Consider the following 21,741-nt stretch of genomic DNA (forward strand, 5'->3'; position numbering starts at 1 on the left):
TACGCATCTTAAGCCTATAAAAATGATCCCAACTAGGAAATAAAAGTAGTGGATTAAAAAAAAAAATTAAAACCTGGATGTGAAAACCCGGGAATTTTTGTTGTTGCCCTATAATTTAATTCCTAACGTATCTGACACAATCCAAGTTTCACAGATTTTTTTTTTCCCCTTTTCGATTCTGGCAAGCATGTTAACAGGAGGCAATTATGCGAATTAATATAAAATCCTTTTATTAAAAAAAAACAGAAAAGCCTTCATTTCAAGGGGTAATTTAATATTCCTTCTGTGATGGTGTTGATGTCATAACTTGTTTGATTAACTCTTCAAATGGTTTCAAAGCGCTTCAGGGTGGTAATTTATGAACTCCTAATTGATCTCCCCCCATCTTGGTTTGGCAGAGTGGGGCCTCCCGGAAACCGTGAGGAGGCTGGAGGCCCGAACCCGGCTTCCCTCTCAGACAGGGGAGCGGGCTGGGATGGACTTTGCCTCCGCGCCTGGGCCCCGTGGGGAAGGAGAGGCTCTGGCGCAGGGCACCGGGGACCATGACGTGTGACCAGGCCAGCTGTGGCTCCTGACTCCTGAGCAGCCGGGCTTTGGCCTCCTCCGAAGATGTGTGGAAATACTACAGGCAATTTTACAGCTCATGAATTCAGGAATAGAGGGCCTCGGGCCCACAACTTTCAGGAGCTGCTTCCCACTGTGCGTCACCTCAGAACACGAGGCCTCGGTGCGTGGGGCAAACGGGAGGTGGGGTAGACTGAGGGGCGCAGCCCTCACGGTGGGCCTGCCACCTCCCCTTCCCCACCCGGCCTCCTGTCTCGGGACTGTGCAGGGGTAGCTCTGGGCCTTGGGAAGGCGTTGAGCCAAACACTCGCTTCTTAAGCTGCCATGAAAGCTCACTTGAGTGGCCAAGGCCGGGCAGGACCCAGGGCAACGGTCATACAGTCGCTACCTCTGCTGTGCGCCCAGTGACCATCTACTCAAGCCTCCAAGACACGAAAGAGCTGCCCCTGCTTCACAGATGAGCAAAATGAGAGTCAGGGGTTAGTAACACAACACCAGGTGATGTGACTGGGCGTCACCCAGGCAGCCAGGCATGCCACCCAAGTCATGAGAGGGTCACTGTATTCTTGGTCACAAGGTTTACGCTCCCTAGGGCAGGCCTGGGCCCTTCGTTTTTGTGTCTCATTCCTAATGTGCATCCCAGCGCGGTGTGCAGTCGGGGAAAGAGCTCTCACTGGCCTTGGAGTCTAACAAACCTACCTGGGCTTCGGCTTCCTCATCTGTAGACTAGGGATCATATCCACCTCATGGGTTGTAGGATCAAATGAGAGGATACAAGTCCTCGGCACATCGACAGGGGCTCAGAAAATGTTTTATGAAAGAGGACAAGCAAGGAAGCAGTGAGGAGGCTGGATGGAGAGCTCCCAGTTGTGTTGGGAGCTAAATTCTGAGCGCGGGGCCGAGGGTCTCTGTAGAGTAATTGTGGCAGATGGGATGGGGCGTGAGTAAGCCTGAGCATTCTCCTATGGGTGTTAGGGCTCATTTGCTCATGTGCAAAGTATCTGCGAGGCTTTGGGGAGGAGGAGAAAGGACTCTCTCCAGCTTGTTTGACATCTGGTGCCCATGCCAGGCTGGGTAGGCCCAGACCATCAAGAGTCCCTGGAGGCCAAAATTCACACACTATCTGCTCTGGAGTCAGGCTGCAGAGGACAAAACGGAGCTGTGACCCCTGGCACCAGTACCTGGAGTGGCTGTTCCTGGGGCCTGGTCCAGGTTGAAGTCCAGGCATCAAGAGAAGCAGAGGAGTGAGATGTCAGCCCTGCCCCTGCCCCCACCCCCACGGAGGGGCACCAGGGCACATGCCATCAGACTCTAAGGTACACCTTCCTACTGTCTGGGCTTTGTGACATGGACAAACCACTCCACTACTCTGTGTCTCAGCTTCCTCATCTGAAAATGAAGGTGATGAGGTACCTCCTTCATAGGGCTGTTGCAGTGCTGAGGAGTAAATGAGTTCATACTTATAAGAAAAGCTTTTGGAACCACACCTGACACATCGTCAGCACCAGGAAACATACAGAGTCACAAGGGTTGTGCAAAGCCCAACCTCGTTGGGCCTCATTCCAGGACATGCTAACGGCCAAGCCTCCAGCCTCGCTGCTCCTGCTCTGCTCCTCATTGCTTGTGGGGCAGACAATAGCCACAGGGACCCCACCCTGAGACAGGACTCAGCGTCCCCTCCAACCCAGTGCCACCCCGGGACCGAAACGTTCCCAGTGAGGGCTTCCAGCTAATCAGATGGTGGAGAACCACGGCCTCCCTTGTCATCCTTAGCACAGATGTGCTTTTGCCCCCGAAGAGCCCCTAACTCCTCAGACTCTTTCCCACATCTGACCCCCTAAACCCAGGCCCAAGGTTCTTTCCTGGTACAGGTCTCAGCTCAGAGGCCCTGCAAGTGTCGTTTACAAATGCTATTTGGTGGAACCAAAGAAATTTTCTCGTGAATAGAACAAGCAGGGGCCACACATGAAAGGGCAGGCAACTGGACAAACACCAAGGACACTCGGGGGCTGGGGCTTAAGTGAGGAGGCCTCTCCGCACACGCACCTCACGTCCCCTCCCTTCTCACTTGGGAGCCTTTCCCTTTAGAATGTTTTCAACTTTCCTGAACAGTCAGAGTTCCCAGTCCCCATCGCTCTCAGGTTCCAGGCTCATGAGGAGCGACTGGGCCACAGGACAAGAGCACCAGGAGAGCCCCAGGCTGAGACGCAGGATGGCTTCCCACCTTCTTATCTACACACGCTGCTGTCTTGGCCAAGTGGCCCTGTCCCTTGGTGACCCAGTCTGCCCATCTCTACCAGGGCAGTCATCCCCACCCTTATCCTCCCACCAGGCCTGGGAAAAGCTTTAAAAATGATTGCTCTTTCCAAATGATGCTTCGCATTATCCAGGACACCGAAAGAGTTCTCCTTCCTGGGCTTTTGAGTGCTACACTTGTCATTTGTGCTGCCCTACACATGATGGGAATCACTATGGTGTTTCTCTCTCCCCTCCTGCTGAGATATTTTTCCCCTCTGCTGGCTAAATGGACCAATGAAGAACCTAGCTGGAAAATGATATGTAATACGGTGCATCCAATGCCTCAGGAGGGCCTGATGGGCTTTGACCCATCCTATTATCCTTTAGAAATGGTCACTGAACTGGAAGCTCAGATTTGGAGGGAGGGAAGTTGAGAAAACTCTGTGGAGCCTCTCGAGAAAGATGGGGCAGGCCTGTCATACTAAGAGGATGTCAGCTGTTCTCTGCCACGCTAGAAACAGAGTGGAAAGGAGCCTTCTCACCCCCACACCCAGGCCCTCAAAGAACTTGACTGGACCCAAGAGGCGTCGGCCTCCCCACCAAAGGGCCTTACCTGTGTGTGCTGGGGCCTGGCCGGGGCAGGAGGTGCTGGTCTGTGGGGCGTGTGGCAGCCACACACCCGGCCACCTCCACTGGCATCCAAGAGCCTATTTTTAGGGTCAGATCTGCTGACGCTGACCTTGTGGGCTGCCCAGTCTGGGAAGAGACCCGTGGCATCTGCTTGCAAAATGATGTGCCAGTGTGACCTGAAAGCCTTGACTTTGGGAGCCCTGCACCTGGAGCCCACACGCCCGTCTGGGGCCCGGCGTCGGAGGCAGGACACGTGGCCGCCCAGGGCGGGGACAGGCAGGGGGGTTTGCCAGCTTTGTTTTCTGGGGATTGACAAGGCCAGGTGTCTGTGGGGCCCTGCCCTGGGCTTTGTTCCAGAACAGCTGGAACAGGGCAGGTTTGCCAGCTGATGCAGAGCCTGTGTGAAGCCTGGGAGCACCCAGACTGCAGAAGGACTCTCCACTCCAGTCTTTTCCAGGAGTTTGGGCAGCCACCCCTGAGGGCGTGGGTGGAATGGGGGTGCAGCACGGCAAGGGGGCGGCGATCCGTGAAACAGCCGACAGAGACTCTGTAAGCTTGGGTTCATTTGCGTTGTGTCATCTCACGTGAGACCTCCAGCAAGCGTCCAGTGGGGAAAAGAATCATAATGCTGTCCTCTTGTGATTATGAGAGTTAAATGAGATGAAGTGTGGAAAAACACTTGGCAAACATTTAAAAAATGCCAGATGATACTAGGATGCCCCAAAATATTTCCAATTCAACAGTCACTTCCAGGTCTTTCTTCTTGGTGGGGCCTTCTCTCAACCTGCTGCCTCTTTAGCTCTAGGCTTCTTTGCTCCAGGAGCGCCCCCACCATGCCCCCTACTATGATCCTTCTTTTTAGTGCTGAGAGCCATAGTCCTGTCAAGTCTCCTCTAACATTCTACTAAAATCTTTCCAGGGCTTCCCACAGTTCCTTATAATTGAGTGAGGTGTTTTTCCACCCTTCCCCACCCTTATCACTCTCTTGGGGGCCTACTTTAATGTGTGAAGGATCAGGGGGAGGGACAGGGGTTACCAGTCTCCTCATCTGCTTCACTTAACAAAGTCTTCTTGTGGTGGGCTCATCACACTGTCTCCTGCAACCTTGTATTCAGCAAACCAAAGATCCGCCTCCCCATTTGCGTGTTTAGCTATGGCCAGTTTTATCAAGGGTGATTGTTTCTACCAGAATTTTTCATTGTGGAACTGCTGAAAGACTCAACTTTCATTGATTTCTTGGTGCAAAGAATATTCACAAGGCAGAGACTAAGGACCTGAGTGTATAATAAGGGTCCATCAGGGTCCAGATGTCCTCACTGTCAAGTGCTGGAGTCAGAGTAGCAGAGTCAAAGGCCCTTCTACAATTACCCCAAGAACTAAAGGAGTCAGAGATGCTGAAACCGACAAAGGTTGGAGGATGATTTCTGTCTGGCGAGGAGCCTTGAAGGGCCGGTCCCAGCCCATACCCGAACCCCAGCCAAGTCCAAGGTTAAGGAAGCAAAAGGGGCCTCTGAAGATGTAGGTTCACCAGGGGACAAAAATCAAATATCTAAAGACATCTGGGATAGATGATTGATAAGAATGGGAGGTAATATTTCACACTGTCTAGGAAGGATATTCAACTAAATAAAGCCAAGAAAAGAATTAGGTGGGGGCAGCCCGGGTGGTTCAGCGGTTGAGCGTCTGCCTTCGACCCTGGGCATGATCCCAGAGTCCCGGGATGGAGTCCCACATCGGGCTCCCTGCATGGAGCCTGCTTCTCCCTCTGCCTGTGTCTCTGCCTCTCTCTCTCTCTCTCTCTCTCTCTCTCTCTCTGTGTCTCTCATGAATAAATAAATAAAATATTAAAAAAAAAAAGAATTAGGTGGGTTGCTGGAGTATCACCTGCATAGGGTAGACCCCACATGTAGTTAATCGAAGACTACTCCACACTGAACGGGGAGCCTGATGCAGAGCTAGATCCCAGGACACTGAGATCATGACCTGAGCTGAAATCAAGAGTCATTTAATTGACTGAGCCACCCAGTTTCCCCCCCTTTTTAAGATTTTCTTATTTATCTTATTTGAGAGAGAGAGAGATGAGGGAATGGGAGTGGGAGTAGGGGGAGGAGCAGAAGGGAAGGAAGGAGACAGAAAGAGAAGCATGGAGCCCGACTCAGGGTTTGATCTCACAACCCTGAGATCACAACTCTGAGATTACGACCTGAGCCAAAATCAAGAGTCAGAGGCTTAACCGACTGAGCCACCCAGGTGCCCCGACAGTAGCACTTCCTGCAAAACTCTAAGGGCAGAACTCAGGCAATGGGTTCTCCCCCAGGTCGTCTTCTGTGGACTCAACAAACATCCATTCCGCCGGATTGGGAGTGGGCCAGGAACCATCGGCTGGACTTGGGGGTGTCTCCACCTGTTCCAAACTCCGGGGCTAGTCCGTCAGGGCTCTGTGCAATGGCAGGCCGCACTTGTGCAGGTGAAGTACGATCTGTAGAAACAGTTGTCATATTCCTTGTAGCTTCTTGGGAATTTCCACGTCAGCCTTTGACATGGGTTTCCCCCCACCACCACCACCACCACTTCTCTGACCCGTGTTACTTTCATTAGCACACTTCTTTTCCCCAGAATCTCCCAGACTTTCTCCACTTTCAGATGCAGGTAGGCACTGCTCTTGTCCCAGCTCCTCTGGATCGGAATCCCGCTTAGGGCCAGCGGCAAGGTGCGGTCGGCCCAATGCCATCCCCAGCCAAAGATGTCCATGCCCGAATCCCTGGGACCTGTGAATGTATCTTGTTACAAGGCAAAGGGGAATTAAAGTTGCAGATGAAATCAAGGCTGCTAATCACCTGACTTTAAAATAGGGAGAGTGCCCTGGACCATTCAGGTGGGTCCAGTGTAATCCCCAAAGTTCTTAAAAGTGGAAGAGAGAGGCAGCAGGGGAGGCTCATGTGATGCGGTATGGGAAGAATTCAAATCCCGGTTGCTGGTTTTGAAGATGGAAGGAGGGGCCACAGCCAAGTTGGAAAAGGCAAGGAATTGGATTCTCCCCTAGAACCTGCAGAAGGAAGGCTGTTCTGCTAACACCTTGATTTTAGCCCCGTGAGACCCATGTCGCCCTTCTGACCTACAGACTGTAAGATAATAAATGTGATGTTGTAAGCCACTGAGTTTGAGGGAATTTGTTACACCAGCAACAGGAAACCAGTACATGAGATTTGATTCATACATGACTTTCCTTTTTTTTTTTTTTTTTTCATACATGACTTTCCTGAGTCCAGAAGATCCAGAGGCTCCTAGTGCTCTTTGGACACCTGAGTTTACATGGACACTGAATCCAGCTAGGGTCCGGGAAGAGGGCTCCCACCCAGAGAAGGTGGAGGGCGCACCTTCGTAACAGATGTGTGTAGTCTGATAACCACAATAAGTCCTGTGCCCTCCCAGAAGTCTCTCTCTTCTTTCCTGTTAAACAAAGCAAAACAGGGCGCCTGGGTGGCTTAGTCGGTTAAACTTTTGCCTTTGGCTCAGATCACGATCCCAGGGTCCTGGGATCCCAGGGTCCTGGGATCGAGTCCTACATCAGGGCCCCTGCTCTGCTGCTTCCCCTGCTTGTGCTCATTCTCTCTCTCTCTCTCTTTCTCTCTCTCTCAATAAATATAAAAATAAAATCTTAAAAAAAAAAAAAAAAGCAAAGCAAATAACCTGCCCAATGCCATTGTGTGCAGCAGAAGAGACTGTGGCACAATGCAGGAGACAGCTCCAAATTCAGTATCCAGCCTTCTGCTCTTAGAAGGTGGTTGGCTGGACCCCTTCCCCAGGGAATTTCTCCCTCCACAGACTTCTGTCCCTGTCCCTGCCCTGTCCACAAGGCTCCTCCCTGTAGGTGTGACCCCAGATTTCCTTCTTTTCCATCCCTGGTCTCTCACCTTCCTCTCTCGAGCTAAGTCTTTCAAGGGGCTCCAGATTCCTCTTCCCTTCTGATTACGCAGAGCAGGTGCTCCCTCTCAGTCTCAACCTCCCAAGCTAAACCTGGGACCTCTGCAAGGCGTTCTCCTGGATACGTCATCAATCAAAAGGGGAATTTTTTGACTCCCCCAAATAATAGTGTCCATTTGACCCTGAAAACAGGAGGCCCTGCCCTGAGCTTGGTTTTTAGAGGTCCCTGCATATCACAAGCGTGTAATTGTTGACACACTACTACATACCTATTGGAAGGGCTGAGAACAAACAAAGGCCCAACAATACCAAACTTTGGTAAGATGCATTTGTCTGTAAAACCAAGAGGAGTGAGTTCTGTTATATGTAACTTTAGGAATAAAAAGGATACATGGGTGGGGCACCTGGGTGACTCTGTTGGGTGTCTGCCTTTGGCTCAGATCACGACCCCAAGGTCCTGCGATGGAACCCGGTGTCAGTTTCCCTGCTCAGTGGGGAGTCTGCTCCCTCTCCCTCTGACCCTCCCCACCCCCAGTTGTGTATGCTCTCTCTCTCTCAAATAAATAAATAAAATCTTAAATAAAAAAAAAAGGATATGTGGGCACCTCTTTCACTTGGCTTTGGCACTGGTCAAGTATATGACATGAAGCTCTAGCCGCTTTTGTGATTGACACCATTCTTGCTCTATGTTCTCAAAACAAAAGGTAACTGAGTCTGAATTCCATGCAGGTTAGTGGATTGTGTTGCTGCTAACCTTGGGGTATGGGGAGGATCTGAGCTGTGGAAGTGCTTAGGTGAGAGAAAAGATGGCTTATTTGGCTTACCGAGTCGTCCACCCAATACAAAAATCTAGTAGTGGTGAGTGCCTATGTTATCTCTATGCTCTGCTTCGGGGTTTTTGAAGGGATCCAGAATCAGTGTGATAGTCACAACTGTTACACAATAACTGAATAATATGTTGGTATCTTAAACAATTCATAGTATTCTTTTAGGTATAGGTAGGTACATCCAGATGTAATAAGTGTGAAGCATAATGTCGATTCTTTACATTGGCTACTAGAATTCTCAATGATTTTATTTTATTTTTTAAATAATTTTATTTTTATAACAATAGTTTAGGAGAACTTTCGAAGAAATCAGCTAAGGCTTTCAGGTACATTTAGATAATTTTTATTTAAAACTTTTGAGATTCGGGATCCCTGGGTGGCGCAGTGGTTTGGCGCCTGCCTTTGGCCCAGGGCGCGATCTTGGAGACCCGGGATCGAATCCCATGTCGGTCTCCTGGTGCATGGAGCCTGCTTCTCCCTCTGCCTGTGTCTCTGCCTCTCTCTCTCTCTCTCTGTGTGACTATCATAAATAAAATAAAATAAAATAAAATAAAATAAAATAAAATAAAATAAAACTTTGAGATTCAATAATTATGTATTCATCCTTTTATTTTTAATAGCAACTTTGGATGTTTTAGAAAAAGAACTATCTTAAAAAAAAAAAAAAAAAAAGAACTATCTTGAAAATATACATGGAAGTAATTTTGTTTTTCTATTGTTTTCATTTAATTTGCATTTTGATAAAAATATTTACATTTGTTCGCTTTGAGTTCGATTGCATTTCATTTTTGGTCCTCCAGAGCAGCACTGTCCAACAGAAATATAATGCAAGCCATGTATACAATTGAAAATTTTCTGGTAGCCACATTAGAGAGTAAAAGTAAACAGGTGAAATTAATTTCAATAAAATATTTTATTTAACCTACTATACCCCAAATATTATCATCTCACCATGTAATCAATATGAAAACTCAATGAGATATTTGACATTCTTTCTTCCGTACAAAGTTTTTGAAATCTGTGTTTTACACACAGATTTTAAAACACTTGCAGCACACCTCAACTTGGACTGGCTATATTTCAAGTGCTCAATAGCCCCAGGGGGCTGATGGGTTGCATGCCAGACAGCCCAGGTCTAGATCTCTGAGGATGAGACGAGGTGGTGTGGGGATGGGAATATGGGATGGAACTTCCATTGCCCTTCTTCCCAGGCCTGACCTGCCTCCTTCCCATTGGATGATCACAGACCTCCCCTCCTCCCAGCATGACTTGTCCCCATTTCCTGAAGCCTATTGTACAGAGGCCTTAGAGGTTTCTGCGGCTCGCCCAGAGTTTGCAGGCAGCTGGCCGTCCATATCAGTTGTGAAGCTGTCACTCTTGACTCTGATAGCCAAGCAATGTGAGGACATTGTGTTTGGAGAGAAGGTCTAAGCACCAGGGATGTTTAACTGAAACCGATACCTCTGTTTATCTCCATGGCTGTCAAAACACAGAGCATGCCTGCTGCCCGCCTCCTGCTGGGGGGCTCTGGAGCCCTTAGGACCCAGGGCCTGGGCAGTGGGCAGGGGTCCCCCAAACTCCTCCCTTTCCCAGGAGGCTGAATGCCATTTGAGCCCCGTGCAAGTCTGTCAGTGACCTCGGCAAACGGGGAACTTGTGTCTCTATTAGCACCTCTGTCTTCATGCCAGGACTTGTTGATTTTACAGAGAGATGGCACTTCCCTCTTCACGGCCCGTTAGTAGATCAAAGTGACATTGATGAGGCTTGACAGTGTGATTACTCGTGTGTGGGAAGCAGGAAAGCAAAAGAGGGAAGAGCATGTGCTTTCAAAGCATAAAGACTTAGGTTCAAATCCTACCCCTGCCACTGAGCCCTGAGCTGGTGCAAGTCCCTTAACTTCGCTGAGCCTGTACATTGGAAATAATAACAGGACCTTACCTATAGGTTATTGTCCAGGTTATAGAGGATAATGCATACAAAGCTCTTGGCTTAGAAGAAGCAACGAAAAAAAAAAAAAAGAAGAAGCAACGAATACATTCTAGTCATTGCTGTTCTTGTTCTCATTCTCTAACTGGTTAATTTTATGTTAATGCTCACCGGATGGATTAAAAAGTCCTTAAAAAGGATTAAATTAACAAAATGTTGGGAGCCAACATTTACTGAGGTGACACCCTACTCTGTGTCCAGACTGTTCTAGAAGCAGGTGGCAGAACAGGGAGGCTGGGAATCAGGACCTTCCTTGGGTGAATTCACTGTTCAGTAAGAAAGCAGAGATCCCAGTGAACACTGACAACTCAGTGAGTAAGGACTGTGATGGGGTGCACAAGGGCCAAGGGTTGCCCAGAAGAGCCAAGGAGCTGTAAAAATGCTCTGAGAAGACCCACTTTGGCACTGGGGGGAGAAGGCTGGATGGGAGCATCTCATGATAATATGCTTGTCAGTTATGGACCCAGTAGGCACTCAATAAATACTTGTTGCCTGAGAGTAATGTAACCTCATACCGTTATGAAGTTTTGTTCAGTGACAGGCATTAGCCAACCCACAACAGTTTAGTCAAGACAAGTCCCTTGAGCTAATCCTATCAGCTGGAGTGAGCTCAATTTTAGGAAGGGATTGACTTTGACACATTGTGTACCCTGATCAGTCAGGGTCCAACAAAGGGCAGAGTTCATCAGGGATGGTTTACATGAAACAATCCGGGGGGGAGGGGGGTTGTGTGTGTGTGTTTAAGATTTTATTTATTTATTTATTTATTTATTTATTTATTCATGGGAGACACAGAGAGAGGCAGAGTCATAGGCAGAGGGAGAAACAGGCTCACTACGGGAGCCCGATGTGAGACTTGATCCCAGGACCCCAGGATCATGACCTGAGCCAAAGGCAGATGCTCAACCACTAAGCCACCCAGGTGCCCTACATGAAAAGATGCTAAGGAAGGGATTACATACAGAGTGTGAGCAGGATTAAGGGAACATATAAATAATGCTGAAGTACCTAGGAAGTAGCAACAGTGGAAAAACATAGAACATAGAGGTGTTCCACCCAGCAGACGAGAATAAGACTCTCAAGGATGGCAGAGCAATGAGGTGGAAGGAACCTGGGTCCCTATGTGACCTCTTGAAACCAAGTCCCCTTGCCAATCTGGACTGCCCACCGACCTCTGTACAATGATGTGAGAGAGAAAGAAACAGCCGTTCACTTAAGCCATCGTATTTGTGGGGGGGAGGGTGTTACAGCAACCTACCCTAATGCATTCAAAAGCCAGAGTGCTTGCATTACGGAGAGTGAGGGAGAGAGCGTTAGCAGATGAGAGAGCCTATAACCACAAGGCCTTGCAGCCAGGGTGAAAGAGTTTGGAATTTATTCTAGGGAGGGTGCTTACATGATCTATTTTTAAAGAACATTTTGACTGGTATATGGGGAATGGAATGTGGTAAAGAAAAGGTGAACCAGTGAGGGGGCTATTCTGGTTGTTCAGGCAAGAGGTGCTTGTGGCTTGGTCAAGGATGGTTGTGGCCATGTGTGAGAAGTGAGAGAGACTCTAGATTTGTTTTGTTTAAAGATTTTATTTATTTATTTGAGAGAGAGTGAGAGAAGACGAGCAGAGGGAGAGACAGAGGGAGAAGGAGAAGCAGACTCCCCACTGAGCAAGGGCTCGATCGCGGGATCCTGACCTGAACTGAAGGCAGACGCTTAACCAACTGAGCCACCCAGGCACCCCTCTAAGGACATTTTGATGGTGAATTATAAAGGATCACCTGAAAGCTTTGACTTTGAGGGGTTAGTGTGTTCAGGAATAAATGAATGATATAAAGTGTTTAACACAGACGCTAGCATAGGATGAGTATTGTTTCAACAACGGCTTTCTGACCCTGGTGATGTAACTTATCCTAGCATAAGGCGCTAATAGATTGAGTTAGGAAAGAAGTTCATGTTTTATTAAGCAACTTACTCCTTCGGTGCCTGTGTACATGGTCTCACACTGGGGACTCATCTTGGGGACAGAGTACAGCCCAGACCCAGGGAGACCCTCATCACTGTAGGGGCAGAGGGGGTTTGAGTTACAGTGGGTTGAAAATTCACTCACTCTGCCCATCCCCATATAGCACCTGCTATGTGCTAGATGGTGTTCTAGAAAGTGAAGGAAAAGTTACAACAAGATATGCTATGTCACTGCCCTCAGATTGCTGTCCTTCTTTTCACTGGGATGTACAAGGAAAGTGAGGGACCTTTATTGTCCATTCTCTTATCTAATCTCCCCCACAAGGCACACCCACCCTGCTGGGAATTCAGGACTCTTCATTTTGCTAAATAATAATATCTCAGTCTCTTCCCAGTTAAAAGCTCAAGCTCTCAGAATTCTCTCTTCCCCAACATGGATAATGGATGTACCTCAGGGCTTACTGCAAGAGGCAAGGTGGGGTGGGGGTCTTCATGCTGTGGGACCCCTTGAGCCTGGCTGCTCCTGATGTTGGATGAAATGATTTCCTTCTAGATGCCCAAGTGGGTAAAAGAGTTAAGTGCCCCCCTTTTCACTTTGTCCCTGGGACACTGTCTTACCCAGTGGAGGTCCCCATCTGTAGGCCTCACTGCCAGCTCCCCTTCCTCAGTCTTCTTCAACCATCCACTTGCTTTGCTTTTCTTACCAGAATATCTTCTGAGCCTCCTCCTAGAGGATTTGGCCTGCCTTTCCCATTTCCCTGGGGCCATACTGACAAAATGACTTCCAGGTAGGGTTTTTGGCATAAGTACGTTCTTTTCAATATTTAGGACATATATATATATATACTAAAAAATTATTTGTTGCTTATCTGAAATTCAAATCTAACCGGTGTCCTATATTTCTCTGCTACTTCTACTTCTAGGGAACTTGGCAATGGCAGAGAGCAACGAAAAACACAGCTGTATAGTATTTTCAAAATATTAGGCCCCAAATAATATGCCCCTGCTGGCCTCTCGGCTGGACAGACTTAAAGAGGCTTCAGAAAGAAAGCTTCCAGGACGCCTGGGTGGCTCAGTGGTTGAGTATCTGCCTTTGGCTCAGGTCATGATCCTGGGGTCCTGGAATCAAGTCCTGCATCGGGCTCCCCACAGGGAATCTGCTTCTCCCTCTGCCCATGTCTCTGCCTCTTTCTTTGTGTCTCTCATGAATAAATAAATAAAATCTTAAAAGAGAAAAGAAAGGAAGCTTCCCTCTACCTCCTCCCTAGCATAGGCTGTTCCCCGTTCCTTAGAGGAATTCGTTGTGTGTATGGTACGTGTGTATGAGGATGAGGGGGTGGAGGGATGGTGAAGGAACCACCTTTGGCTCCCTGCCCTTCACCCCCAGTCTCACCAGGCAGGCCTCTCTGGGATGTGGGTAGCCCCATCCTGCTGGCAAAGCGACTGCTTACCTAGAATTTTTATGAGGACATTTTTATTGAGCTATAATTGAAAAGAAGCAAAATTCCAAGACATACCAGATTTTTCTCATAAGCCTCCTTCAGAAATGTGTGTGCACACACATGTGCATGTGTGTGTGTATGTGTGTGCATGAATACTCATAGCCTTTGGCCAGACCACATCAGAGTTTTTGTTGAAAAAATGAGGAAGTGAGTGCATGCATGTGTGTGTGTGTGTGTGTGAGAGAGAGAGAGAGAGAGAGAGAGATTTTTCTCTCTTCTTCTCTAAACTAAGGACCAGAATAAAGATGAGCTGGGAGTCTGGAGAGCCTGTAAAACTCTTTTCATTAAGCAAATATTCTACTGTTTGGAGAATTGGGGTTTTATGTAAGAGGGCTGCATTTGTCATTACAGCCTAATATCCTAATGTAAGTTTACAACCATACTTAAGAAACCTGTAATAGAATGCAGAGCCTGTTATGTATGTAAAACTGCTTGGCAAAAGTTTATAAATCATACACATTTATTTTAAAGAATGTGAAAGTAAATCCAGATGATGGCCTTTTAGAAACGGGCTGGCTGTGGCCGCCTCATTGTGCCCCACTGCTGTTCTAGAAGCTGCAGGAAAAGACTCCGTGTCTCCTGGGGTCTGTGCGACCAGCCCTCTCACCCTTCCCGTTCAGGAAGGATGAGGATCCAGATCTTCTTTCCCAACCCCCTGGAAGGAAAGACACGTAAGCTTTGGTGAAGCACCTCCATGTACTAGGCGCTAGGCTGCTTCCCTGTCCTCATCCTTGCGCGGATCTGTGCGACACTGTGTCCTCCTCAGGTTTACCCTTGAGACATGTGAGGTCCCGAGGCTCAGGCAGGTGGTGAGAGGGTGGCGTCCGAGTGAAAACCCAAGGCCACGTGTGTCCAAGGCTCCTTCCTGTTCGCCCGTCACTCCATTCCCACCCCAGGCAGCTCGGCTTGGTGGCACTAGTGGGATGTGTCATAGTCTCGCCATGGGTGGCTAGGTGCCCTGCTACTTCTCAGGAGGGACAAAGCTAGATTGAGAGTCAGGTCAGCCGGGCACCTCTGTGTGGTGGTCATTTCTGGACCTGTCCTGAACCCACTGACCCATTGTCCTGCCAAAAGGGCTCATTCTTGTCTGGCCATGGCTGTGGTCTGATTAACGTGCATGAGATAAATAGATGAGATTCCTTCAGGCCAAAAGGTAGACTGAGACTCAAGTGACCTCAGAGACTCATTGAAAGAACATACTTGAAAACTAGGATCTCTAGGAGAATGGGAATGATGCCCAAGATATACCATGACTTTGGTGACCAGGTTAACCTGGGGTCTCCTCAAGTGCCGGCTGCTCCTCATCCTGTGGCTCTGGTTTTCTGCAGATTTGGCTTTTCCCTGCTTGGCTTCTGATACTCTTTTTTTTTTTTTTTTTAAGATTTTATTTATTTATTCATGAGAGACAGAGTGAGAGAGAGAGAGAGAGAGAGAGAAAGAGGCAGAGACACAGGCAGAGGGAGAAGCAGGCCCCATGCAGGAAGTCCGATGTAGGACTTGATCCCGGGACCCCAGGATCATGCTCTGGGCCCAAGGCAGGCACTAAACCGCTGAGCCACCCCTAAACTGCTGAGCCACCCAGCTTCTGATATTCTTGTAACTACCAGCTGACTCCCTCTGCTCCTCTCCTTTGAGATTCTGCTGCCTTATGGCTCCTGTTTCCCGACTTCTCTCACACTACCTCCCCACTGATCCTGCTCCTGTCTCCCACTCAGCCCCTCCAAGAGAGGACCTCACTAGGTCAGCAGTCTTGTCTGGGATAGAGCACCCATCACTGGCGGCCTCTCACATTAGACCACCCCACAGGACTCTAGCTCGCTCTGAGTTAGGAGATTTAACACTTAAGACCACGTTAGGCTGCAAGGAACAAAGACTTAAAAAACAGGATAAGCATTTCTGGTTTTGGTAAAGGAAGTGTGGAGGCAGAGGCAGTCCAGGATGAGCCCATCCTCTTCACACTTCAAGCAGCACTGTGAAGAGGACAAATCAAAGGGCACTCCCCCTTTCCCCTGTAAAGATACTTATCAGAAGTTCCACACATGAATTCCACTTACATCTCATTGGCCAAAATGTAGTCACTTGGCCACGCTTACCAGCAAGGGAGGTTGGGAGATGTTCTATGTTAACTGGGTTCATTGCCAGCCAGCTAATAACTGAGGTTCTTTAACAAAAGGGGAGGATATTGGAATCAAGTAGAAGTCTGTGCCCAGGTGCCCATCCTGGTGCAACCAACTATGGCTAGGACAGCAGAGCCATATAGTAGAGAGCGTGTGACACCAGGAATACCTGAGAAAGGAAACCATGCCAATACCGGCATGATGGGGGCCTTGCGTGGATGGTACAGAGCGCGTATTTTTATCTGTGTTGTGTGGTCTAAAAGGAACTAGAAGCATCCCTTCATCCCTCCCCCTAAGCTTTCCCTTAGTAGTCCTGTCTGCTAGTTTGTCATTCCAGGAAAACCAGTGCCTTCCCCAGCACCCCCTTTTAAAGCATCCACATGATCCTGGGGAAATCAACCTGTACTCAATTACTTCTCAATTTTTCTCAAGTTGGCCTAAGTAGCAACCCCCATCCCCAGTCACTACCAAAGTCAGGATGGCCCTAGCGGTCAGCAGCACTGAGCCAGAGGCTTCCAAAGCTTGATAGCTAGTCTTTTGGGTCCCAGTTGTGGGTCCCAGGAGTCCCATTTTTAGGCCTAGAGGGTATAGAATGCAAAGCCTGAATATCTGTGAAAAGGGGAGGGCTTTGAGGGAGGGAGGGCACACAGATGGGCTGATGGAAGGCTCTGAAGGAGCAGCTGAGGTGTAGGAAATCACAGAGGAGGGGAAATTCTAACAGCTCCCCAGGACAGAGGACCAGGCTGACCAGACCTCAAATGGCTCAGGAAGCATGGATAAGGAAGCTAGTGCAGAAGTCTGGGGGAATAAACTGGGAAGAGCAGAGTGAGCTGAGGAAAATGAGAATACTGAGAACTGGTTTCTCCTACCTGCCAGGGGGGGCACTACCTGGCTAGGGACCGGGTGGGTATTTCCCTTTGAAATTTCCTCGAACCAGGTTTTCCCAAGGCCCCAGTGGCTGCAGAGTCCATACTGTGGCTGCCCTCCCACCTCACCCCCACCCTCCCATGGGAGAGGAAATGGAGGAGGCAGCTGTCAAGACCAGACTGGAAGCTAGAGGCCAGCAGACCCACAGGGGTCCCTCGGTAGCCAGGGAGTCTTGGGGCTTCTCAGTAGACATCTGTTGGCCTGGATATTAGGCTAGTTGGAGCTTAGAACAGAGAGAGGTGAGGAGGGGGTGTTCCCTTTCTGGCAGCCTCTCCACCCTGCCCACCTTAAGGCCTTTGCCACCAGTATCCTCCTAGAGCCCCTAACTATCTTCCAATCTTGAGTGGGGGCTCTGAGCAGAGAGAAGCCAGGGCCCTGTTGCCCTCCGTATTCCTCTGAAATGTGGGAGCCCATCTTCTTGCGCTCTGTCAGCAGTGGAGTGGATGGATGTGGCTGCTCTGTCCTTCCCTCATTCCTCCATTCCTCCAGAGGCGAATCGGGTATTGAAAAGCCAGGGCTTTTGGTCAGAGCTGAACCTGCTGCTGTGCTGGGTGTGTATTCATACATAATGGACTACCCCAAAATGCAGTGACTTAAAACAAGAGACATTTTCTTCTAGCACAGGATTTTAGGATCCTTAATTCAGGCAGGCTCAGATGGACTATTCTTCTGTTCCATGTGGTATTGATGGAGGTCACTCCATGGTAGGGGTATTAGCTACCAGACATGTTGGTCTGGAGAGTCCAACATGGATTCATTTAAGTAGCACCTTGGAAAGAAGCTGGAAGGCTCAATTCAGCTGAGACTGAATTGATCAGTTTGTCTACACACAGCCTCTCTAGCATGGTGGTCTTAGAGCTGTGTGGCTTCTTGTATGGGGGCTCAGGGCTCCCAGAGTGTTCCCAGAGACCCAGGGAGAAGTTATAAGGCATCTTCAGACCCAGCTTCAGAAGTCACAGAATACCATGTCTGCTCCAAATTCTATTGCCAAGCAAGTCACCAAGGCCAACCCAGAATGAAGAAGGTTCAGGAAGTGTATTATGATTCTACCACTGCTGGCTAAGCCACCTTGAGAAAGCTTACTTAAACCCTTTCAGCCTCATTTTTCACAACTGTAAGATGAGAATAATGCAATAGCATCGACCTCTTATGGGCTATGAGACTTAAACGATGACATATGTCTCACCAATAACTGCTGTATTCGTGATCACCAGGATCTGCAGTATCCTCGGTTTCTTGGGCACTCTGGTGGACTACATTTCCCAGCCTCCCTCGTAGTTGCGTGTGGCCATGTGACTGAGTTCTGCCCATGTAACCAGAGGGGACATAATACTTCTGACCTCTCCATCCTCCATGCTTGCTCCTTCTACCCTCCATGCCCCCACCAACCTAGGGTTGCTTGTCAGAGCCATTAGCCTACCTTGACTAGTTCACTGGTACATAATAAGCTCTCAGTTAGGGTTTAGGGACTCTTTGGCCTAACCTCTCTACAGCTGTGTTCTCATCTCTAAAGTCGGGGTGATGTTAGGAACCTATCCCATAGGGTTGTGAGGATGGGATAAAATAATCTATAGTTTGACTTAATAGTGGCTTAGGGCCTCTTTGATCACAGTTATTTCATCTAAACACTATACACTATAAACTGGGTCATCATTACCTTTTTCTTTTCTTAAAACAAAATTATCCATAATAAAGCCTCTAGAAATTTTTAAAAGGATAATGTGTGAATTTGCTGTGTTTTAGGCCTGAAGCCAATAAAAATGGTATGATTTACATTCAGAATACTTCCTTAAATCCATTTGATACAGGTTTCAAAACCTAAATATATAGAATAGGACATTTCTAATTTTAAATGGTAATCAAATTAGTTTTGATTTTCAATTTATTTTTTTAAAGATTTTATTTTTTTATTTACTTACTTTTTTTAATTTTTATGTATTTATTTATGATAGTCACACACACAGAGAGAGAGGCAGAGACACAGGCAGAGGGAGAAGCAGGCACGATGCAGAGAGCCTGACGTGGGACTCGATCCAGGGTCTCCAGGATCGCGCCCCGGGCCAAAGGCAGGCGCCAAACCGCTGTGCCACCCAGGGATCCCACTTACTTACTTACTTGAGAGAGAGACAGAGAGCAAGAGCACAAGCAGTGGGAGGTAGAAGCGCAGAGGGAGAGGGAGAAGCAGACACCCCACCAAGCAGGGAGCCCAACATGTGGCTTTATCCCAGGCCCCTGAGATCAGGACCTGAGCCAAAGGCAGATGCTTAACTGGCTGAGTCAACCAGGTGCCCCTATTTTCGATTTTTTTAATTAGGAAATATGTTAGGAGCACCTTGGTGACTCAGTCGGTTGACTGTCTGCCTTTGGCTCAGGTCCCGATCCCAGGATCCTGGGATCAACCCCTGCATCAGGCTCCCTGCTCAGCGGGGAGTCTGCTTCTCCCTCTGCCCCTCCTAACCCTGCACACCCCTCCTAACCCTGCAAGACAGCTTGTGCTGTCTGTCTCAAATAAATAAATATACATTTTTTAAAAATTAGGAAACATTTTAAGAAGGGGCACCTGGGAGGCTCAGGCATTTGAGTGTCCAACTCTTGGTTTCTGCTCAGGTCATGATCTCAGAGTCGAAAGATAGAGTCCTGTGTCAGGCTTTTGCTCAGCAGGGAGTCTACTTGAAATTCTTTCTCTCCCTCTCTCTCTACCCCTCTGCCCTGTTCTCATGCACACTCTCTCTAAAAGAAATAAATACATCTTTTTTAAGAAAAAGAATATAAAAGAAAATATAGGCATAATAAGCACCTATATTCCCACAACTCATAACATTTTGCTATGTTTAATTTGTGTTTTTTTCTAAAGAAATAAAACTGGGGGGGAAATGGTGTGTCTAAAGCACTTAACATAGCCCTTGGCATATACAAAGCAGCCCTTAATTGTCAGCAAGTTTTTTTAACCCTTTATTTTGAAATAATTTTACATTTACAGAGTTATAAAGATAATAGAGACATTTCTTGTATACCCACCACCCTGCTTCCTCTAACATCAGTCTCTTACATAACCATGGTTTATTTATCAAAGAAATTAAAATTAGTGTCACATTATTGACTAACCCACAAACTTTTTTCAGATTGCGCCAGTTTTTCTACTTAACATCCTTCTTCTGTTGCAGAATCTAATCCAAAATGCTATGTTGCATTTAGGTCAGATAATTTTTAATCATTTGTTCAACACTCAGAGCACAGCCACCTTTTAGTCCAAGATGGGGCTCTGTGCGGCAGACGATGTCAGGGGCCCACGTACTATGTCCTGTGATAATAATCACAGTCCTCATTTTGGGGAGCATTCCACATGTTGCACAAAGCCCCTCTTCTATTGCCCATGTAATTATTACATCAATCCTCTATGTTGAAAAAAAAATCCTCTATGTTGGGCTACCATTACTCTCATGTTACAGATGAGGAAACTGAGTTACAGGGAAATTAACTGAGGTCACACACCTCAGGTAAAGGGCAGAGGTAAGATTTGAATCCAGGTAGTCTGGCTCCAAAGTCGTGCTCTTAACACCATCCCCACTTCTTTCGTGAGACCACTCTAGAGAAGAAGGGGAGCAGACACATCATCACAGACTTCCCAGGGCAAGCATGGCAGGCAGGAAGTCTTCCTGATGGGGATGCCAGTCTCAAGCTCAACCTCGGTTTCCTCAGATGCTCTGGGGGACCTTTGGCCAAAGCCTTCCTACCCTGTGCCTTCTCAGGGCTTCCCTCTCTCTTCTCCCTACAGCCCCAGATTCTGAGCCCGAACCTCAGAGCTCCGAGAAGGTGACCTACTGAAACTCAAGCCCCAGGGTGTGGCTCTGTCCTAGATTCTGGGCACTGTAGCCCAGCTAGTGGAGACAGGCTGCTCACACACATAGGCCTGGATGTTGATTTAGAGATTGACTTCTGGAACCACTATTTTGGGTCCTGCTGACGATGCATAAGCAAGAAATAGCAACAAGGGCTGAGTTGTCAGGCAGAGGGGGTATCCATAGGAATTGGGGTTGGGCAGGCTGGTCTGCTTAGCAGGGACTAGCTTTGTCTACACTGGGAAAAGGTGCCACTAACCTGAGGATGAATTGAGAACAGTTTTCCATCCCCAGATGAGAGAGGGGCCCTGCCTGGTTAGGTACCACAGCAGGAGCCCTTCTGCAATCCTCCAGCTAGGACATATGCTTACCCTTTGGAAGAGGCACAGAGAACACTGTAGGTAGCCAGCAACCAGCTGGGATTAGGACCAAGTGCTGGAGGGAGGAGACCAGGGAGCTGGCTAGGAAGCACCTGCCTTTTGAGGCCAGAGTCCAGAGATCCTACATCCCTGAGGTGACATTCCAGCCTCATTTTATCTTCTCTGAACCTTGAGTTGTTCAATTATAAAACAGGGATGTTAATCCCGACATATTAGACAAGAAGGCATATGTTTGTGTAGTTTATGAATTCCAGGAGGAAGAATGAGGCTAAAACACAGCCTGGGCTCAGCTCACTCAGATGGGCACCCCAATTGGAGCTACATCTGCTTGTGAGGAAGAGACATCTTTTCCTCAACCAAGCCCAGGAGTGATTAAGCCTGAAAGGCTGATTTGCTCCAATGGGGGTTCCTTTTTTTGATTCATGCAAAGGAAAAGCACTTGCCCTCTGAAAATAGACCAGATGGCAGAGAAGGGCAAGGACCCCTCTGCCCAGAAGGCAGAGCCGGCCCCAGAGAGCGTTGGTGGGGATTGAGGAGGAAGCATCAAAGGTGGCCAAAGAAGAACGAGATGTGCTGGGAAGAGGGTGTCAGGGTGCCCACATGGTGAGCATGCAGGTGGAGCTAGGGAAAGAGGAAGCACCCTCCAGAGGCAGCCCACTCTCAGGGCCAGCTGGGATCCACTCCCCCAGAGTCCTCTGTAGAGAAGGCCTAGTGGCAGTGGTGCCAACCTGTAGTTGTGGTCCGTACAACCACAGAGCTCCACCTGAGGGCACGATCATAGCTAGAGTGTGGGAGCCATGGGGACCTTGAAACCATGGGAGGCCTGATCAGAGACAGCCAGTTGAAAGAGA

General features: G+C 48.3%; 1 protein-coding gene and 1 long non-coding RNA gene across 3 annotated transcripts in view; one reads left to right on the top strand and one right to left on the bottom strand.

The window, feature by feature from the left end:
* Positions 1–3,672, bottom strand: part of DUSP29 (dual specificity phosphatase 29) — a 32,593-nt gene extending 28,921 nt beyond the window's left edge. The window contains exon 1 of one of the 2 annotated variants that reach the window (XM_072823707.1): positions 3,416–3,665. In XM_072823707.1, the coding sequence (XP_072679808.1) occupies positions 3,416–3,579 (164 nt within the window). In that variant the 5' untranslated portion in view covers positions 3,580–3,665. Of the gene's footprint in view, positions 1–3,415 lie in introns of both variants that reach the window. The other variant, XM_072823708.1, reaches the window with a different exon arrangement.
* The window catches only part of LOC140632048 (uncharacterized), a 29,499-nt gene that overhangs the window by 5,446 nt on the left and 2,312 nt on the right, over positions 1–21,741 (top strand). The window lies entirely within an intron of this gene.

Source organism: Canis lupus, chromosome 4 (assembly GCF_048164855.1).
Source record: "Canis lupus baileyi chromosome 4, mCanLup2.hap1, whole genome shotgun sequence".
In the NCBI taxonomy this organism is placed as follows: Eukaryota; Metazoa; Chordata; class Mammalia; order Carnivora; family Canidae; genus Canis; species Canis lupus.